The sequence below is a fragment of the Acipenser ruthenus genome, chromosome 5 (assembly GCF_902713425.1).
Source record: "Acipenser ruthenus chromosome 5, fAciRut3.2 maternal haplotype, whole genome shotgun sequence".
Lineage (NCBI taxonomy): Eukaryota > Metazoa > Chordata > Actinopteri > Acipenseriformes > Acipenseridae > Acipenser > Acipenser ruthenus.
Genome location: NC_081193.1, coordinates 38416138 through 38437465, shown reverse-complemented (window position 1 = coordinate 38437465; position 21328 = coordinate 38416138). Strand labels below are relative to the sequence as shown.

Below are 21328 nucleotides of genomic sequence, written 5' to 3'. Positions count from 1 at the left end.
TAATTCTATTCTTGTTCAACCACTCCAGTGTGGCTTTAGCTTTGTGCTTTGGGTCATTGTCCTGCTGAAATGTGAATTTCCTCCCCAGTTTCAGAGTCTTGGCTGACTCAAACAGGTTTTCCTCAAGGATTCACCTGTAGTTTGCACCATCCATTCTCCCCTCTATCCTGACAAGCTTCCCAGTCCCTGCTGAAGAGAAGCATCCCCATAACATGATGCTGTCGACCTGATCATAAGAACATAAGAAAGTTTACAAACGAGAGGAGGCCATTCGGTCCATCTTGCTTGTTTAGTTGTAGTAGCTTATTGATCCCAGAATATCATCAACTAGCTTCTTGAAGGATCCCAGGGTGTCAGCTTCAACAACATTACTGGGGAGTTGGTTCCAGACCCTCACAATTCTCTGTGTAAAAATGTGCCTCCTATTTTCTGTTCTGAATGCCCCTTTATCTAATCTCCATTTGTGACCCCTGATCCTTGTTTCTTTTTTCAGGTCAAAAAAGTCCCCTGGGTTGACATTGTCAATAGCTTTTAAGAATTTTGAGTGCTTGAATCAGATCACCGCGTAGTCTTCTTTGTTCAAGACTGAATAGATTCAATTATTTTAGCCTCTCTGCATACGACATGCCTTTTAAACCCGGGATAATTCTGGTACCTCTTCTTTGCACTCTTTCTAGAGCAGCAATATCCTTTTTGTAACGAGGTGACCAGAACTGAACACAATATTCTAGATGAGGTCTTACTAATGCATTGTAAAGTTTTAACGTTACTTCCCTTGATTTAAATTCAACACTTTTCACAATATACACTTTCACAATCTGGGTAGTGTCTGGGTGGTATGATGCATCTTCTACTTCTTAATGATGGACTTCATTGCTGAGAGGGATAATCAGCGTCTTTGAAATTTTCTTGTACCCTTCTCCTGCTCTGTGGCTCTCTACCATTTTATCCCTGACTTGTTTCAAAAGCTTGGTTCATAGTTGCTTTGTTGGATCACTATGTGAGTTGCAGCTTGAAAGTCTTTATATACTTGAGGGAAATTATCTACAAGCTAAACCACTTTGAGTACACACAGGCTGAAACCATTTCACTAATTTTATGACCTTTCAAACAAATCATTTGCACCTGAGCTGATTTAGGGCTGCAGTAGCAAAGGGGTTGAATACTTATGCAACTGAGATTAATCTGTTTTTCTCTGTAAATCTTACTTATTTATATTCTATATGCATTTCACTTTATCAATGTGGAGTAGTTTGTGTAGATTCTACATGTAAAGTCTAATTTGAAAGCATTGTGGAGTACGCTCAGGTGCCAACAAAATGTGAAAACTTTGCAGGGGGGGGGGGAATACTTCTGCAAACTACTGTATATAACCAAAATTATTATTATTAATACATCACTGCAACGTATAGAGTTAACTTATAAAATAAGATGCTGTACAAGAAAGAATAGTTACCTGTAATATAAAAATTGACGTTATAGCACCCGTGAGGGGCACTGATTCTTTCTGATCGGGATGGGATCAGGCAGGCAGCATACCAGAAGGGAAATGAGCTAGACCACAATATTATGTCAGGCGATGAACATTGTTTTATTAAATACAGGTGGTAAATATACTTAAACAGGGTAGATCTAGAATACACAAGCACAGCATGCGGTTTGCACTGCCTGTTCATTGAAACAATAACTAAAATATAAGATTTCCATTTAAAACTAAAGGGCAGTGCAGCTCAATACCAGCACGGAGACAGGGCTCACAAAAAACAACAATAATAAAACCAATACGCCCCATCTCCAGCTCTCCTCTAAAACCCCAATGCCTTTCAAAATATAAAATTCATTTTTGTTCTCCAACCACCCTAATAGCTGTGCGTTCAACCTGCACTCCAAACAAACCCGGGTTCACGTCACACTGGACAAGTAAATCTCTGGAATCATGAAATCAGGAACATATTATTAGTGGGGCTTGCGAAGCAAGAGTCCCCACTTTAAATCTTCAACATACTACTTCTTCTTCTTATTATTATTATTCTTTGGCACGCTACTCCTCTTACACTGTTTAAGCTAGAAACGCCGTTCAAACTTTAAAACGCGTTGACCGGTCTGGAATAGTGTACTTGTATACAACTTTTTGATATCTTTTATACTTTTTAAACTATTAAGTTTTTTGTCCTTTTTTGTCCATCTTCATTCACTTTAATGGGACTTTTCAACATTCTAAAGCTCCCCATTGTTTAAAAACTCCCAGACTTCCAACATTTTATTTACTGTAAACGATGTAACTTTGGACACAAATCAGCTACTTTGACCACTTTCCCAACAAGCTAGACAAAAAGTTGACATCTTCCTCTGCTTCTCTGCTATTCAAATCTGAAATCAAAACAGAAATAACTTTTACCAGTCAAGAGGTACAGCTGTTTTAGTAACCACATCAACTTCTTTCAGGAGGCTACTTCCCACTGTTGAATTAACTGTCATAGAACTTTGAGAAATTTCAAATTCTAGCACATTCTAAGCATGAGACAATTAGTAAACAATGTGACTTTTGACACAAATCAGCTACTTTGACCACTTTCCCAATAAAGCAAGCCCCACAAATGTACTTGTAAAGTTACCATCTAGTTATATAGTATTATTACTATTTAAACCAGGTGCTCAGCTTCTCCGAAATCAATAAATTTACTTGTATGGGAGCTGCGAACAGGAGAGCATTAATGTGTAATTAGTGCCAAGAAAATATTGTGCCAAAATAAACGTGCTTAAGTGATCAAATCAAAAAGACAACATTAAATAAAAAGTGAATATAATGCAATAATTCAATCAAACGTGCCTATTTAAATTAACGTGAACAATACCGCTACATTACTAATCACATTTCATACAATGATATATTCAGTGTTATTTAAAATAATAGTTATAAATAAAACCTGCAAGACACGGTAATGTAAACATTTTTGTTTTATTATAAAAAAAAAAAAAAAACCTTAACCTGCGTTCCTGACTTGTTTGAATAAGAATTATAAATATGAACAGTTAAGATGCGTATACATGCATGCACACACATTTTCTGCATATAAAGTCAATCGTCTTACTCTGTGAGCAGGTCAGTGTTTTGAGCATTTATTATGCAGTCCTATAAGGGCAGTGGGATTGGCTGTGTGGCTGAAATTCCACAACGCATTGTGGGCAGGGTTACAAAGTATAACCTGATTTTAAAACTATACACTGATTGGCCGTGTGCCAATGCGTTGAATCAAAGCGTTATGGCCCTCTTGGCACAAAATGTAAAACTGGTTACATGTTGGTAAGAAATACACTACGCGTTGCATTTTAAAATACGCGTTGCTACAGAGAATGCTACACTTTCATTGGCACTTTAACAACGCGTTGCCAAAATCCCTTACAAGTTGTGTCAATACGTTTATGGCTCCCGATGGTCATGTGGGGACGTATAAAGCTATATTTTTCCAAACCCTGCTACTTACACTTTAAGGCAGGGGTTCCCAAACTTTTTTTTTTTGCCTCAGGCCCACCTGTTCAGCTGCATTAGGCACTGCGGCCCACTAGCACTCCTTGGGGAAAATGTCAAATTAAAAACATTGTATATGTTTAAACCTGTAACATTATAAATAAACCTAATCTAAACTGTCCTTTATTCATTTGAATAAATATTGTGAATTCATATAGACTATGCACTGAGTGAAAATACAATTCTCAAACACTTTAATTTGATAAATTAATTGCAAAAACTAAACAGACATTTTTATCAAACCTTTAAATTAGGTACCTTTGTATAATTTAACGTTTTAGAAATGCAGTTATTTTTCTTGGTCATCAAACAATAAATGTCTCTTATTATTCCCATTCATAAATGCCTGAACAGGAATCACTTTTGAGTAAAAGCAGAACAACGTGCACAAAACATAACTCTTAAATCCTAATTTCTGAACGCTGTAACTAAAACGTCCAGCTGATACATCTCACACTGAACTGTCATGCACAAAAGAGACGAATGCACACAATAGAGAAAAACAAGAGCCTTGCATAAGTTCCTTTTTTTGCCACTACTCTGTACAACCAAATACAACTTGCAGAAACACATTGTTGGCTTGCTATACCACCCCCCAAAAAATAAAATAATCACAGAGCGCAGCTGCACCACTTAACCAAAAGAAAACTTTAAAAAATAAATCCATCTGCAGCGAAATTTGAATCTGTCAAAATGTATTTCTTTATTTATTTATTTATTATTATTTTCCAACAAAACATATTCCAGTGTTAGACGACTGTGAACGAGCCAGTAATTAATAAAATAGCAGTATATCCAAAAATTAATAAATCAATTACCGGTATGTAACAAGATTTATCAGTTTGATTAATAACTTGATTTAGTTAATATTGAAACATATATAAAAGTACTCAATATATTAAATGTTAATAGCTAATTAGTCACAAAAACGTATTTCATAGGCATCAATTGAATTTTTAAATGAATGTTATCGAGCACAAAATTTAGTATGAAAACGTTTCTACAAAAGAAAAAACCCATTCCAGCATCTCAAAACTGAGCCCATGGTACAAATGCATTCAAACTCCTGTAGCTTCTTTTTTTGTTCTTTATACTTTGCAAAACGTATTCTTTGGTAGCGGATTCGACATATTGTAATTTTATTAATATTGAACACACTTTTTACATGTGCCTGCAGAGCGATCACATGACCTTAACACTGCTCTATTGTCAGAGTTCTCGCATCACATCCCGCCTCCAGGCAGGCACTCTGATTTGTGAATTTCTGCTTTGATTGACAGTCTGCCAATGCTCCCTTGCTACACTTTATTTTTCTACAGTTACAGCTGCCGCCGGCGTCTGCTTTTCGCTATTAATAGAAAATAAATACATATAATGTTAGTGCTCCCGCGGCCCAGCTTTGGTCCGCGGACCAGTTTGGGAACCCCTGCTTTAAGGTATTTCACGTTTTGAATACCATGGTATATGGAAAGCTGTAGTGCAAATCTAAGTTCTGTTAAAATATTCTTTTAGATTTTTACAACCAAATAACATTTATATTGGTATACTTTAATAAAACACTTTTGGGAAATTGATTTCTGACAAGATATTGGAAACTATAGCTCCTGGAGTATTTTGCTCACTTTATTAAATAGACAATTTTGTTTCTAAAGAACATTAACAGTTGTCTTTTGTTAATGGAGCACAGGTTCTGCACAGGTTCTGCACATGTCCCCAGTCTTAAAACAATTACTTTAGATGGTATTTTTCTTTATAAGAACTGTTGCTAAGCCTTTTAAATATTTAATAGTATAGTGATCATTAGCATCAAATGCCACCTCAGGCTACAGTGCTGTACTGTAGCAGCAACTGCCTCAGTCTAAGTTTTATTTTTATGCTAAGTCGTACTGCAGAGCTACAGGGTTTGATATACTAGAAATGAGAAATGTTAAATAACCATTTGCATTTCGTATGCAAATGAAGCTGTTTTTTAATGTTTCATGAGGTTTTCACAAGAAGATGGTGATTTTCAAATAATTAGACTGTATATTAAAATGATAAAATAAACCATATTGATATGGATTGTTCATTTTGAAACCATACAGTACGAAATGTGTTCTATACTGTAGCCTGGCCTGAAAATCACATCTGTGTAATGATTGTTTTAAACCCAGTTTGTAGATGATGTCTTCTGGATAGAATGCACTTTTATAAAAAAAAAAAATAGACCTCTTAAAACAAATAACGTGTGAATAGATTAATATTGGTGATCAGATAGTCATTATAATTCAATTTAAAACAGTGTTGCAGTATATGACAAGGATGCTGTCAAACTATGTGATTCATTTTCTGGTTCCTGGTAATCAAGGGAAAGACAATTTTACAAAAATATGGTTTGGGAATTAAATAAAAAATGCAACAAACTAAGGGTGCAAATGATTTCTGTGCCTCAACAGAACTATAAAAAGGGTACATGTAATTATAACCTGAAAGAAGCAGTTCATTTACTTTTCCAATGGTATAAAAACAAGAAATGCCATATAAACACTGGTTTTAATAATTTACAAAAAGATGTAAAATGAATATAGAAAAGTAAAATGTAGTCCTTGGTTTATTGAATAGAAACCTATAGGTACAAAGTGAATCTATATAGAAACATTCCACACCAATTCTACATTTGTATACAGTAGCACATTTCCCATCAAGGTAAAATCAACACGTTAACATTATCTTTTTTTAAGCAGCTAGCTAATTTCTACTGAAGAGCACTAGGGCCATGCGATAAAAAAATAAAAACTCAAAATTTTGATTTTGAAAATCGAAATCGGGTCTGGGAAAGCCATAACTCGGAGTGCTTGCTGACAGCACTGCTGTCTGAAACCTCAAATTCACTACCGTTGGGTTTTAATAAAGTAAAAAAAACAGGATTTTCTGGTATACATTTATTTTCCCTCATATATTATAGAACCATGTCTGTTTGAAAAAGCAGCTAGTTAGCAGTAAGCATGTTTTTACATCGGATTGATTAATAATTAATCTATGTTTCTTTTTGGGCAAGGGTGTTTTTATCAATAAAGAGCATTTTGCCCCATAATAATTGATCATTTTTATACTGCATAGAAAAATGTCTCTTCGAAAAAATACATACAAGTTTGGAGCAATGCAAATGACATATCTATTAAGCATTATAATGACGTCACCAAAGGTGTCTCTAGTGTGTCATTTAAAGGTGTCATTCCTATATGAAGAACGTATTGTCCAAGGTAATTGCACATGTAGTGTGCCCACATATATCTTACTTTATTAAAACCTGACGGTTGATGCTGCAGAGTTTCGAGTTCTGCCTTTTCCCCAGACCCAGCTCGTATGGTGAAATTTCAAGTTTTTATTTTTTTCTCACATGGCCCTAGGGCTCTAACGTAAATTTCAATACACTCCTAGGTGTATAATTTGTGGCTAATTTGTGGCTAATTAGCTTAAGTAGCCATATTGTGTTTATACTGAGTTTACTAGTAATAATAATAATAAATTAAATCATACATTTACATTTTGGCATTTTTCTTTCTTTTTTTTACTCGCTACGTAGGCTGTTTATTGACGTTGTCGATGTGGTTTAACCCAGTGGTGTGCAAACTTTTTAAGTGCTGCCCACCCTTTTTTTTTTTTTTAGCATACATTTTGTTGCTAGTGGATGATCACCCACTGTACAGCGCTAATGCAAATGGCTACAGGAAAGCAAAAGAGAGTTGTGCTTACAATTGAAAAAAGTTGGAAATACTCACTTCTGGAAAAGGTAATTACCAGCGATAAAACAGCACAATGTTTTGGAATTTTAAAGAGCACTGTGACTGATATTAAAAAGTCTGCCTCAGAGATTTAAAAGTTTGTGGTCTTTGATAGTAGCGGTGGGATTTTTGAGATCTATTGTTGCACAAGACGAGTACTTACAATTACAATTTCCGAGTACTCGACTCAAACACCACTTTCCTTACATACTGTACTAGTGTACATAAACCTCCCAAACATTGCCACAAGTCCTATTTTAAATGTCAAACTAACACACAACCAAGTAATATATTAAGTAATTAATATAATGTTTGCCGCCTTGTGCAGTTCCCCATATACAATTAAGTAATACTAAAGAACATAAAGTATTCAAATTCACGTATCAAATTGTAAAAAGATATGTCTGGCCTACCTGGTTGAAGTGTGTCTCAGGGGTCCTTTACTTTAGTGCAGTAGTTCCAATATACAAATTAAAACGGCCGTTCGGTCCAAAAGCTACAGAACAATTTCAAGTGAAAAAAGCCTTCCACCTATGGGAAGATTGGGGAATGGGATCCACGGGTCTGTGGTAATTGCAACTTTTTCTGCCTTTGAAAGTTGTATGAACAGCTGCAGCATGATTTGCTTTAAGTTTTTCCAGCCTCGCTGTTATTGCTTTATGGGTCGGCACAGTAGTGGGATAATCTTACATCGATTTCAAAACTGCAGCATTCACGATTCACACGCACTGTCCTCATAGGGGATAACGAGATCACGGCAATTGGATTTACGCTTCAACACCATGACGTACGCTTGTACGTCAGTTGAAAACCCACTTACAGTACCATGCCGTACCTGCGTACGTCAAATTTCCCATTCTATTCTATGAGCGGTTTCTCAGTCAAGCGTTTCAGGTTTCATTCTCTAAAGCAGTGCTAGTACTATGGAATGTGCAATGAAAGTCAGGGGAGGGTCAGATGACATTTTTATCCAATTGCGTGTCATGTAGTAAACCCTAACCCTAACCCTAACCCTAACTGTGGGCGTTTAGAAGGCTGAGATATATTGCAGAAAGCCATTCAGCTTTTACAAGTATATATATATATATATATATAGTGTTTTAAATTATTATTTTTTAATAAGCTAAACATGGCAACGTATGTGGTCTTTCGATAATGAGCAAAGGGAGTGAAGTTGGTTCGGAGGATTTCGATACCAGCGACAGTGATGCTGACTTATCACTCAGCGATTATGATGAAGAGGATGTGGAGCCAAGAACAATACAAACTGTACCAACAGAAGAGCATGCAGCTACTTTACAGGTAAGCCAGCTGCAAACGGGAAGCTGTTTGGTTTGAAATGGCAGTGCTGTGATGAAATACTATCAAAACACAGCACTGGGTACAGGCAATGCGGCAGCCAGATCCATCACAATGCCTGTGCAAAGTAGCTGTATACATGCATTTGTGATTATCCCTCCAACACAAGCGAAGCAGACACCGTAAAAAAGGTACAGGGTCTGCTATGAAAATGAAAACAAAAGAAAAGACAAAATAAAAATGTGCAGTGGTTGCGAAGGCAATCCCGGGTTCTGTTGTATTGAACATTTCAATAAGTGGCACAGAGCAAGTCAATACTGGCACACGTTTTAATGTTGTTTGATTTTTATTTGATAACACCGTGTAACACTTTTTTTTTTTTTTTTTTGGTTCCTGGGTAGTAAGTGTTATTTCCTAATTGCTTATGCCTCAAAAGTATAGAAAATGGCTATTATTCCCCACAAACTTTGCTTTTGTGACCAGGACAGTGATATTTTGAAATTTACCTATTTTCAAGAACATTCCAGATAGATTCAGTGCTGAGTAAACTTGGAGTAACTTCTAGAACTTTCTAGAACTTTCCAGTAATATAAATAGTAGTATAAATACAGGGGCCTTAAGCCCACCAGTTCAGTTTAGTTCCAGCTGCCTAAGTGGATACATATCTGCATTTTTCTGAGATGTCATCAAGGTCATAGGAGACTTCAAAATGGTGGCATTCCTGATGGGTCTCCAAGGCGGTTTTACCAAGTTTCCCTGCTATCTTTGCCTTTGGGACAGCAGGGACACCAAAGCGCACTACCACAGGCGGGACTGGCCACAGCGGACCGAGTTCTCTGTGGGGAGGAACAACGTCAAGTGGGAGCCACTGGTGGACCCCCTGAAGGTGCTGATGCCACCACTGCACATCAAGTTGGGCCTTATGAAACAATTTGTCAGAGCTCTAGATAAGGAGTCGGCAGCCTAAAAGTACCTTCAAGACTTCTTCCCTAAGCTGTCTGAGGCAAAGGTCAAAGCCGGTGTCTTCTTCGGACCACAGATAAAGAAGATCCTGGAGTGCAATGAATTCCCCAAGAAGCTCACTAGTAAGGAGAAAGAGGCTTGGAACAGCTTTGTCGCAGTGGTTCGGGGCTTCCTGGGCAATCACAAGGCCGAAAACTATGTGGAGCTGTTTGAGACTCTGGTGAAGAACTACGGCACAATGGGCTGTAGGATGTCCCTCAAAGTCCATATCCTTGATGCTCATCTTGATAAATTCAAGGAGAACATGGGAGCGTACTCGGAGGAGCAAGGCGAGCGCTTCCACCAGGATATACTGGACTTTGAACGCCGCTACCAAGGACAGTAAAACGAGAACATGATGGGAGACTACATTTGGGGGCTGATTCGTGAAAGTGATTTACAGTATAATCTCGAAAAACTACTTGCTTCTAAATCTTTTGTAGTCATTTTTGTATTACTTTAGTATAAATACATGTTAATTTGGATTCATATGTTGTTTTTTTCTGACTTTATGTGAACGAAAAGACACAAATTCGCCCGTTTTCTCATTGGAAATAGGTAAATTTCAAAATATCACTGTCCTGGTCACAAAAGCAAAGTTTGTGGGGAATAATAGCCATTTTCTATACTTTTGAGGCATAAGCAATTAGGAAATAACACTTACTACCCAGGAACAAAAATTGTGTTACATAGTGTAATTACTGTTTACTGATTATTATTGTTATTATCGTTATTAGCAGCGTTTTTGTTTTCAAAAAATATTGGTATGTAGTACACAGCAGCATAAAGGGTTAATGAAAAACACAGTTTAAGTCATTTATTTGTGTTTTATTCATCATATGTTAACATTTTATAGCAATTACAGATTTGAAAACATTATTATTATTTTCAAAATCTGGTACCTGGGAAGGGGTTTCATTTTTACATCTGGAGTTGAAGTGGTTAAAGGAATACAAGTATCTCAGAGATACTGTTATTCATGATTTATTAGGCTATTATCTTGTTTATATTAAATGATGAAATGGTTGAATCATTTGTATGGAAATGTGCCGTTCTCCTCCTAATGACACCATTTGAATCAATGTAGAAGACACTAATATAAATACATTTATCAATATATTCATGTTATTAATAATCAATCAGCTAGCTAACCTAATATAAATGTAACTAAAGTATTAATGTTTTTAGAAATTGTTAAAAATGTAATAGCCTAATAATAATAGCTTGTTTTATGTATTAGAAGTCTGTGTATAATGTATCTAAAATGTGGTCCTACTTGGGAATGTTTGTTGTAATAGTAGAGGATTTTTCTTATACAAAAACCACAAATAAAAAAATAAATAACAAACCAAAAACTTCCTTTAAGATATACAGAGAAGACTACAATCTAAATGGAGGGATCTACCTTCCATTGCATATAAATTTCATGTTTTAAAATCAGCCGAACAGTGAAAAAATAATGGCTATTAAACACAAAGAACTAGTTTTACTTGATAAGAGCTGATAATTCCGAAAAAGACGGGACATTGTCAGGTAAGGCTGCCACTGTGCCCTTACCTGACCCATGTTCTGACAAGGCAGCACACACTGCTTAACTGGTACTTGCCATCAAATAAAATGTTGTTTTTTTTTTTATAATAAAACACATGAGACAGATTAAATGTTCTAAAGTCAAATATATTAGATTTAAAGTGCTTTCCCGTTTTTTCTTGGATGTAAACAAGTTACTTGTGTCATGTTTTGTTTCTCTGTGCTGCTGAAAAATAAATGTCTCCGTTGTTTAAAAATTAAATGCCCGTCTCAGTGATAAAAAAACAAACAAGCAGGCAGTGAAATTCAATTCCTTCGCTATCCAATGATATGTGTTAACAAGCTGTACTGCAAAGTATGGTGGCCCAGTAAGTCAAAGAAATGAAGTGCGTTTATCGTGTTTACCCTAATCACAGGCCCAGAATGACACTTCAATATGCTTGTGTTTACACGATCATGAGCTGTTTGTTGTGTTGCTTAGAACTGCGTAACTGAATTTTGGGAGTTGTTTGCGGACCACTTGGAGTTTACTCACAGACCCTGGAGTTTACTCACGGACCTGGAGTTTACTCACGGACCCTGGAGTTTACTCACTCCGTGGGTCACAGGTTGGGAACCACTGCCCTACCTTCTTTTTTTATTTTATTTTATTTTATTTTATGTTGTTTTCACTGCAGGTGCCATAAACTAAAAGCGTTTTTTTACGTTATTTTGACAAAGGGGATTTAGAGTGTGTCGCGCTACATCAAGTGGCTAAAAGCCTAACTTATTTAAGATTTTGAGCAAAATGTCGAGACACCGGGATCTTTGATGGAAAACCGGGGTGTCTGGTCACAATGTACAAGAAGTAAAACAAAGGGTTTTTGGTGATACATTTTGTACCTTTTTACATTTATCGTATTAAAAGGTATCACCAAAAACTTTGCTCTAAACCTGAATATTAAGATATATAAAAGTACTATATATATATATATATATATATATATATATATATATATATATTACAAATGTTTCAACACAAAATCTTTTCAGTCCATGTAATTTGTAAAAGGCCAGTTTCCTTGTCTTTGCTGAAACAGTTTGAGTTTCAATTTTGATATTATGTGGGCCTGCTAAGTAATGAGTTCTGGTGCAGTCGTTCTCCACTGTGTATCTTAAAGTAAAAATGCGAGGTTAGTACTTTCTAATTCTTGATCATTTTTTCCAAATTTAGCAAACCATATCTAAGTTAATTTCCAAATCAATGAATATCCTGTTTCACAGTAATACTCCTCTTCCCAAAAGTCTCTTTTGGTACCAAATTTATGAATTCCCCCCCATTCAAAATAAATGTATTGTGATCCCATATATATTATCATGAATAAATTTTTAGATTTATTAATACGGATTATTCCTTCAACCCCCATGTATTGTCATTTACAATGTCCTTCACCTTATTTCTCACATTCCATTAGAGAGCTATATTAGCAGATCACAAGGTACAGTTTCTAAGAACATTTATTAGGTCTAAGACTATGTATAATTTCCTGCAAGTGCAAAAACATGCAAATAACAGCACCACTAATCCTGCTGCTGTTTTACAATAAAGGATGTTCATCATAAGTACTAATACAAAAGGCACTGAGCCAGTTTTTACATCCTTTCTAGGATAGCTGGCTATTTTTAGAAGTCTGACCTAATTTTTTACTGAAACAAATCTGGGGATCCAGTGAAAGTGTAATGCGTCTGTATGCATGCTGGTGCATAATGAATGCAAAAAGTAGCATTAATTTTAATGTTGATTCGAGAAGCTCAGTAGAGTTCAAGTTCCTGACCCTCTAACAACAACTATGTGCATTAAGGTTATATTAACATGGCACACTGTTATTTCTACAGATATTACCCTTGATTTAAATTGCATTTGCTCATCTTGTTTTAATGGTAGCCACACTTCCCTAATAATCTTAACAGTAGTGATTTGAGTTCATGCTGCACTGCATATTCTGTGACAAATGTTCCTTAATTTGTTGACTTTTCACCAATGTCACTAAAACATATCAGTGCTATGCTTTAGTGCGAGAGGTTCCAGGTTCATGCCCGCCCTCCGCCTGTGTGTGGATTGCCTTGCCCTGTGTGATGCGCCTGCCTGCGGGAACCAGGATCGCTACTATATATATATATATATATATATATATATATATATATATTGTGAGGAAGCAGGTGGAGTGAGACAGCAGGGAGGGGGTTAAAACCTCCCTGCGAGAGAGAAAAGATGTGCGAATGCACATTTGTTTAATTTAGTTTGCTAATTGCTTTATTGTTTTGTGTAATTGTTTTATTATTAATGATCATCCGCACCTGGGCGTTATTGGAAATTAGACCCAGGTGCGGGCAGTTTAAAAGGAGAGCAGTCAGTCTGCTCGAGGCTGCTGAGGAGAAGGAGGCAGACGAGGTGCTCTGCTTCCGTGCAGTCAGAGTGTAAGTGCTGTGTTAAACCGGTGTGGTTTTGGGTTTATGTTAGCAGGTAAACGGCTTAGCCGTCCTGCAAGTTAGTGAGGGAAAAACCTTGTGTAGTAAGTGCTCCAAGAGGAGCTAGGTGTTTATTTTGTGTGTGTTTGTTTTATTTTGTGTTTATTAAAAGTGCGCGTAAGCGCTGAACCGCCTATTTCTGTGTCTGGGTCAATTCTTAAAGGGGCAACGAACCCGTGAGAGGTGAAATCTATTACAATATATATATATATATATATATATATATATATATATGGGCTTGAATTTCAGCGCGGGATCGTGGGAATCGCACATTTTCCAAGTTGCTCCCGCATATCTGCAACTTTCAGATATTTTAAGATACCAAGCTACTGTATTTTTCACCCAATTTAGAATGCCTGAAACGCTACAACAATCTATAAGGAAGCAGGTGTCAGCGCCGCATTTTGAGTAAAATAAATAAATAAAAGTAGTGCTGGAAATTTTAGGTGCTGCGAGACTTTCTTTCGTACGTGATTCTCAGCCGCTATCTTTAAGGACTATAGAAACTCAGTACACTGCAATAAGTAAACAGTTTTGAAAAAAAAGACTACTAAGTCTATCTAGGTGTTGTTTTACAAGCAGTGACTTTCACTTTAACTCTTAAAACTTAGCCCCATTCATTTTGGGGCGCCAGCACACCCAAGGTTACGCACATATTACTCAGGTACTATAAAAGCCACCTACCAGGTTCATGGCTTGTTTAAAAGTACAGACTCAGGACTTTCCAAATATGTATTCAGTGTGTGTATGCAGTACTCCTAGCCGGAATTACAATTGCCTGAAGTTAAGCCTCTCCTCATGTGACAGAGTTCACAGCTTAGGCTAGCAGCTAGACTGAAAGGGGTGGTATTGTTGGAAAGCTTAGAAGCTCAGCTTCCCTCACATGTTCATGTCATATTGAGGTTCAATGGTGCCGTGTTTTGATTACAATATACAGTATATAACAGTGATAAAAATGATTTTTTTGGAAAAGTGTTTTTTTATTATTATTTATTTTTTACATATATTCGCATCTCTACCACATATAGTATGCCTGATCCTGTTGCAACTTGCATAATATGAAAGGACATTTTGTGGCCTTTCGTTTGACATGTTACATGTATGCAGTACAAACTATCCAGTAGTTAAACATACATAAATGAAAACAGTGAAAAACACGAGGAATAGGGCTGAGTGTAAAGAGTTTTAAAAAAGATATCGAGCGCTGGTTTAAAAGAAAAGCACCTTTTTCTTCTGGTGCAGCAAAAACTTCACTCAGGCAATGGCAAAAGCAATGGAGAGTGCTCTGACTCACAGTGATGAACAGCTGTTAGGTCTCCTGAAAGCAGCTTATTTTAAAACAACACCAGTGTGAATGATGATGCAGTAAAATATGTATAGTTTTTTTATATGCAAAAGTGCCTTTTCTTCCCCCGCCTAAAATTTTGGAATCCCCCTCCATTGACTGCAGCATAGGGGGGAAATCCCCCCAGCACACACAAATGAAATTCAAGCCCTGTATATGTGAATGTAGAAGCCGTTAGGCAACTTTCACGCGATTTGATTGGCTCTTGTAATGGTTTATTTGCATATCTTCCTACAACCCATTTGTTTTTTAATCTATTGCTTTCACTCACCTTAACTCGAAAGCTACTTGTTTTTACTATATATATATATATATATATATATGCATATATATGCGCAGTTTGTATCTGTTTCACAATGTACATTATACAGTGACATTTTTGGCTTACTTCCTATACAGATCTAACTGACAACACTTCAGTCTCAACATCCTAGTAAAGATCTTAGTGAAGCAAAAGCCAAAATTAAGAAATCTTTAACCCCTGTAGGTTGCACTTAAAAATGTTTCTAGGATAGCTGGTTCAAATTTCAAATTGAAAAAAAAAAAACCAAAACAAAACACCAAACAATATAAATAATTATATATATATATATATATATATATATATATATATATATATATATATATATATATATACACACCAAATAGGCAGTTTGGTACTTGATAAAAGTCAGTTAAAGAACACTGCCTTCATTAAAATTGAAAAAGTTGTGAAAGGATATCTGTGTATTGCAAACCCCTCAACAACCTTGCAGAAATACAATGCATTTAACCATCCTGTTATACATTTTTGGTTACTGACGCCACCCTTTGCTTTCCGTTCTACCTCTGCAGGACAGGATAAGAAAAGCGCAAGAAACCTCACAAACAAAACCAGGGGGTCACAAAAGTGGGGTTTCCGCTCCCAGAGCCTGAACAAGGAGCCCATGCCCAAGGACCTGGACCTGGTGACTAAACGCATGCTGTCTGCGCGGCTTCTGAAGATAAATGAACTGAAGAACGAGATGTCGGAGCAGCAGCTGCGCTTGGAGGAGCTGCAGAAGGAGAACAAGGCGCTGCGTCTGCTGCAGCACCGGCAGGAGAAGGCTCTCAACAAGTTTGAGGACACGGAGAGCGAGATTGCGCAGCTCATATCCAGCCACAATAACGAATTGCGCACGCTCAGGGAGCGGCTGCGCAAGTCGCAGGAGAAGGAGCGCACCACTGAAAGGCGGCTCAAGGATTCAGAGGAGGAGCTGTATCGCACCAAGTCCTCCCTGCTGAAACTACGCAAACTGGCAGAGGACAAGCAGCTGGCAGAGAGGGATGTGCTGGCCCGGAAATTGTCCCTGGCTGACACACGACTGGAAGACAACGACAGGAGGATTAAGGTAATGAACTCTTTTTATATAGAATGTGACAGCAGCTGGGTCTGGAATTCTCATTAACCCTGCTTTAAAGCTCCAAATCTGAAATCTGGCTTGTGATGCTAGTGCAGTTTGGGCAAGATTTCTACCACAAGCATGGGTATATCTGACATGGGAGGATGTCCTTACATAAACCACTCGTCCCTTTCAGGGCTCAGGGTTTACTATCAAAAACATTTATAAACCACTCGAGCTTCACTCCCTCTATTCTATTGATATCAGCAGAACCCCTTGGGTAAATCTGTTGCCAGTCTGTCAATTGCAGATACTGTATATTATTCTATTTATTTAAAATGTACCTTTGTTACTAAATTGTGGTTATTGGACTTTTGTAGTCCAGTCTCTAAATGAATGCATATTTCTTACGTGTTTTAGTCTTTGCCATGTGCTAAAGGTAGTTTATAACTTCAGTTGTTCAGTACATTCGTGCTTATATGGTACATAATCAAGTGGTTTTAACAACAAACAAAAAAATAACCCAAGGAGAACGCAGTTAAGACATGATTTACTGAGTTGACCAATCATACTACATCTGGTATGAAGCCTGATGCACCAGTAGTACAAATTCACTGTATAAATCAGTGACAAAACAACTTCATGACAATTAATAAAACTGTAGACATCACTGTCAAATCATTGAAAAACTATATTTGTATAGAACTACTGCCCCAGGAAGTGAGTCAAAGTTCAAAGCTCCTAGTTAGCAGTCTGCACCGTTTTATACGTTCTTCTGTGTTAATTATCAGGATCTGGAGAAAAACCTGGAGTTGAGTAACAGTAGTTTTCAGAGGCAGCTTGCAGCAGAGAAGAAGAAAGCACATGAAGCTCAGGAGGAGGTCAAAAACATGCGGGACGAACTGGAGCGACTCAACCACAAACTCAAGGTACATAGGGGGTGATGTAAGTATAGGTGCAGTGCAAATAATTGCGGATGCAAAATTCAAATTGCATTGCGGCCAGGGAATTATTTTGCACTGCGCCCTATGTAAGTGTAAGAGCAGTGCAAATTACTCAACATGCACAAATAATGATCCGCAATTATGATAATGAAGGTCTCACGAGAGCATCGGTATGAAGATACTCGACTGATGTAGCCTACATTACAAAAATGTATTTGGCAGATAACTGGAACTGAAGAACAACTTCTGAACTCATAGGGCTAGATTCTCAAAAAAACATTTTACTCCAACTTTTCATTAGCATGATCTTTTCAGACAGTAGAAACTTACCCAATAAAGCTACCAACCCAGAAATTAACAACTCAGACATTTAATTTAGGGACTTGTGGTTTTGTCTAAAAATGTTTATTATTTGTTTTAAAAATGCCAATTATGTTGTTTTTTTTTTCTTTTTTTTCCTTCAGACAAAAAATAGGAGTAAATAGCTTTGAGAATTTAGCTCATAGCCAAAGCACCTAACACAGACCTATCACAGAACACAGTAATTGACTAAATACAATAATAACCTCTCGGAATGATTGCAAACATAAAAACAGCACAATAAAAAATAAAAAGCATAAAAGGCAATTCAAAGCTACTTTTTTAATGTACCAAAGTATAGTAGTTTTAAGAGTTATGTAGTCTTCTATTTTTCTTCTAAACTAGGAAAAGGAAAAGGAACTTGATTCAAAAAACATCTATGCTAATCGAATGCTGAAACCATCTCCGAAGAAAGACACTGACATCACCCCAAGAAAGAAAGGTAATGTGTAATAGCTTAGATCAGTATTTGTTGTTTTGTAGTTTTAGATGTTATAACAGGAATGTATACAATCTGTCAGTGAAGTGTCTTTAGCTCATACTGTGCTGTACAGTAGCAAAGCCACCACACATAGTTGTGCTTCACAGATCGCTGACTGACGAACCATTCCTACTAACGCCGTTAAAAAAAAATAATAATAATAATAATAATAATTCTTGACAAGTTTATTTTTCTTCTTCTATATAATGTATTTGTGAATAGAGGCACAAATAAAGTGTCTTTGTAAAATGCAGCACCAAACCACAACACTACAAAAGGAGTGCAGACTGATGAGAACTTGTTGGCTATTGAGTTTCCTCCTCCACCTCCTGCTATTACTGACGGGACAATATATCCAGAAGAAGATGATTATTTTTCATTGAAGGCAAGTTGCTTTATTATTTGTTTGCATAAATAATGATGCTGTTCAGTTAATGTGTTGTTAAGTGTCGTGTACAAGGAGGTCAGCATTTATTTTTAAATTTGGAATGTTAGCCTCCAAGTTCACAGCTCTTAATAACAAATCTTCACTATTGTACCCATTAACTTAAAACATGTTTTGTTATCTTTCTTTTGCTTTTCATTCACATATACTTAAGTAAATCTACATATTTTTGCTGTTTACTTTGCTCTCTTCTGCATGGTTGTCATAGTAATATGGGGGGGGGGGGGGGATCAGCTATTTCCATTTTATGTACTCCTTAAATCAAAACCAGTAGTGTATCGTGACAATCAGAGGCAACCAGGCAATCAGGTTGGTTAGAAAGATTGTGATGTGTATAATAAATAATTGTTAAGAAAAAACAAAACGTTTCTTAAGTTGGATTTTGAAGCTTTTATTACCATACTAAAGTAAAACAAAGCAAGTGTCCCTTTTTGCATTTATATCCAGGAATACCTTTGTGTGATTACATATTGTGATAAGTTTCATTCAATGCACATTACCCTATTTTAAAGAATAGGTACAGTATCTAAATCACATTTTCTTTTTTTTATTTCCCCTCATATATTTTTTATTATTTTTACAATCATTCTGAGTAGTTCTTTTTGCAATTGTTCTGTTGTATTACGGTATTTGACGATGAGTTCAGGAGCTTCTCTTCAGTTCTAGTTCTCTGACATGAGAAGCATTGATTTTGTAAGTAAGAAAGTGCGTTCTATAACACCTACCTTCTCTCCTGTTACAGGATATGAGCCATCAAGCAATACAGGGCAGAGCAACAGTCTCTGGTCCATCAGTGAGAAAGACACCACAACGCAAAATTATAAAGGTTAGGGTTTACCTGCTCTTGTTAGAAAAATCAGTAAGACAAAAAAATGGTAACTGATAACATGCCAAAATGCTTTTCTTTGCAGTTTTATTAAATTACAATGCTTATTTAGAAGTGTCGTATTCAGTTTGTTTGGCATTATTTAAGATGCTTATAAGTTGTATTTCACTCTGTGTTTGTCAGGAGCAAGATAACAAGGAGCAGGAGGAGCGGGAGGCAGCGGAGCGCCTGCGAGTGGCCAAGGAGAGGCAGGAGCGGGAGAAGGAGAGAGAGGAGAAACTGAGGAGGGACCAGGAGCAGCATGCACTGGAGGAGAAAGCCAGGAGGCTCAGGGAAGGTAAGAAAACTACATTGTTTTACAGTTGTGTGTCTAAAGGCCTGGTCACACGGGCGACTTTTGTGGACGGCAGCGAGGGGACGACTGATGTTTCACCCTGGCGACATGCCGGCGACATGTCTCCCACTTCGGACGATGATCTATTTTTCAGGTGAAACGAGGGCAACATTTTCAATACCTGCCAATCATATTTGATAGTAGTGTCACATGATAATATGGATATAGAAGACCATAAAGTCAGACAGACAGCGTATATGATACATACTGTTGTTTTTTCCATTATTTCTGTTTATACTGTATGTATTATGCACTTTAAATAAAATATTCAGTTATTATGAAACAAAATAAATAACTGACCTGATTTCACCAACACCACATAAAAATACACATTTTTATAAGGATTCCTTTTGACAAGCTCATCCATTGGAGATCTGACTACTGTGTGTTAAATACTTTTATATTAATTTTAGACCTGCAATATAAAATTTAAACATGCATTCTCTAGTCTAGCGCCAACACTCCGATTTTATAAAAAGAGTTATTCATTAACGTTACAACAGCTTCTTTACTGACCGCCGAAAGGAGCATCTGCTGACTGCTGAGGCATGCTTTTAAAGAGGCTAGCTTGTTTTTCCTTAAGTCTGATCCAGGAGGATATTCAGGTGAAAATTTGTTGTGATTTGTTTCATAATGACATTTTAGGTTGCTCACCTTGTACAGGCTACAGTGTGTAAGCGATTTGTTGCAGATGAGACACAGCTTTTTAAATTACATGGTGCTAACAAAATAATTCCAGTAAATCTTACCTAATATATATTGCTGTATATATTTTGTTGGTCTCAGATTTTCCCATATGAAAAACACACACACTGTGTTAAATGTGAATTAGATTTTTAATGGCAGTTTATTTGAAGCTGTTCAGAAGAATATTTATCAAACGCTCCTTGCAGATACTTTAGCATTGTACTTCCGGTCAACTTCCTAAAGTCTAGTGAAGGAATTAAAGTGTTGCAGAACCCCTTGCAGTGTTTAAAAGAAACACATTACTTTACTTTGCTGTATTTGCTGTTGTCCATATCACAGTATTTCTTTCTTTCTATTATTATTATTATTATTTTTTTTTTTTTTTTTTTTTTACATATTCCCATACTTTTTATATATTTTTTATTCAAACAAATTTTTGATCAGCTTTAACTGTGGAACATTTGCTAGGAGCAACTGCATTTTCTTTGGGCCCTGGATATTTTAAAATTTAGTCAAGTTAATTATTAGCATACCGGGATTTCCATTAGAGGTGTATAGGGTACACTCATCCTTTTAATGCGGACACCTTGGGACAAAGCCTTTTGTCCTCATTAAATAAAAGTGCAAGCACAAAAAAAAAAAAAAAAGCAAAATAAATGATGCATCGTTTCCAGCTTTAAAAACAGAATACACAAAACATCCTTTCTTTAATTATTTATTTTCTATTAAAAACACACAGACAAACACTCAAAAACCATCATAAATCACACTGTAAATGTCCTTTTACTTTTGTTCATAATAGGCTAATGTAAACGTAAAGCATCCACCTAAACTGAAAGACATTGTTCATAGA

At 36.5% G+C, this 21328-nt stretch overlaps 1 protein-coding gene across 4 annotated transcripts in view; it reads left to right on the top strand.

Moving 5' to 3' along the window:
* The window catches only part of LOC117402580 (lebercilin-like), a 34960-nt gene that overhangs the window by 9644 nt on the left and 3988 nt on the right, over positions 1-21328 (top strand). For all 4 annotated transcript variants that reach the window (XM_059024151.1, XM_059024152.1, XM_034003888.3 and 1 more), the window contains 6 exons: positions 15812-16347; positions 17130-17267; positions 17988-18084; positions 18378-18508; positions 19311-19394; positions 19578-19731. In XM_059024151.1, coding sequence (XP_058880134.1) covers positions 15812-16347; positions 17130-17267; positions 17988-18084; positions 18378-18508; positions 19311-19394; positions 19578-19731 — 1140 coding nt within the window. The remainder of the gene's footprint in view (positions 1-15811; positions 16348-17129; positions 17268-17987; positions 18085-18377; positions 18509-19310; positions 19395-19577; positions 19732-21328) is intronic.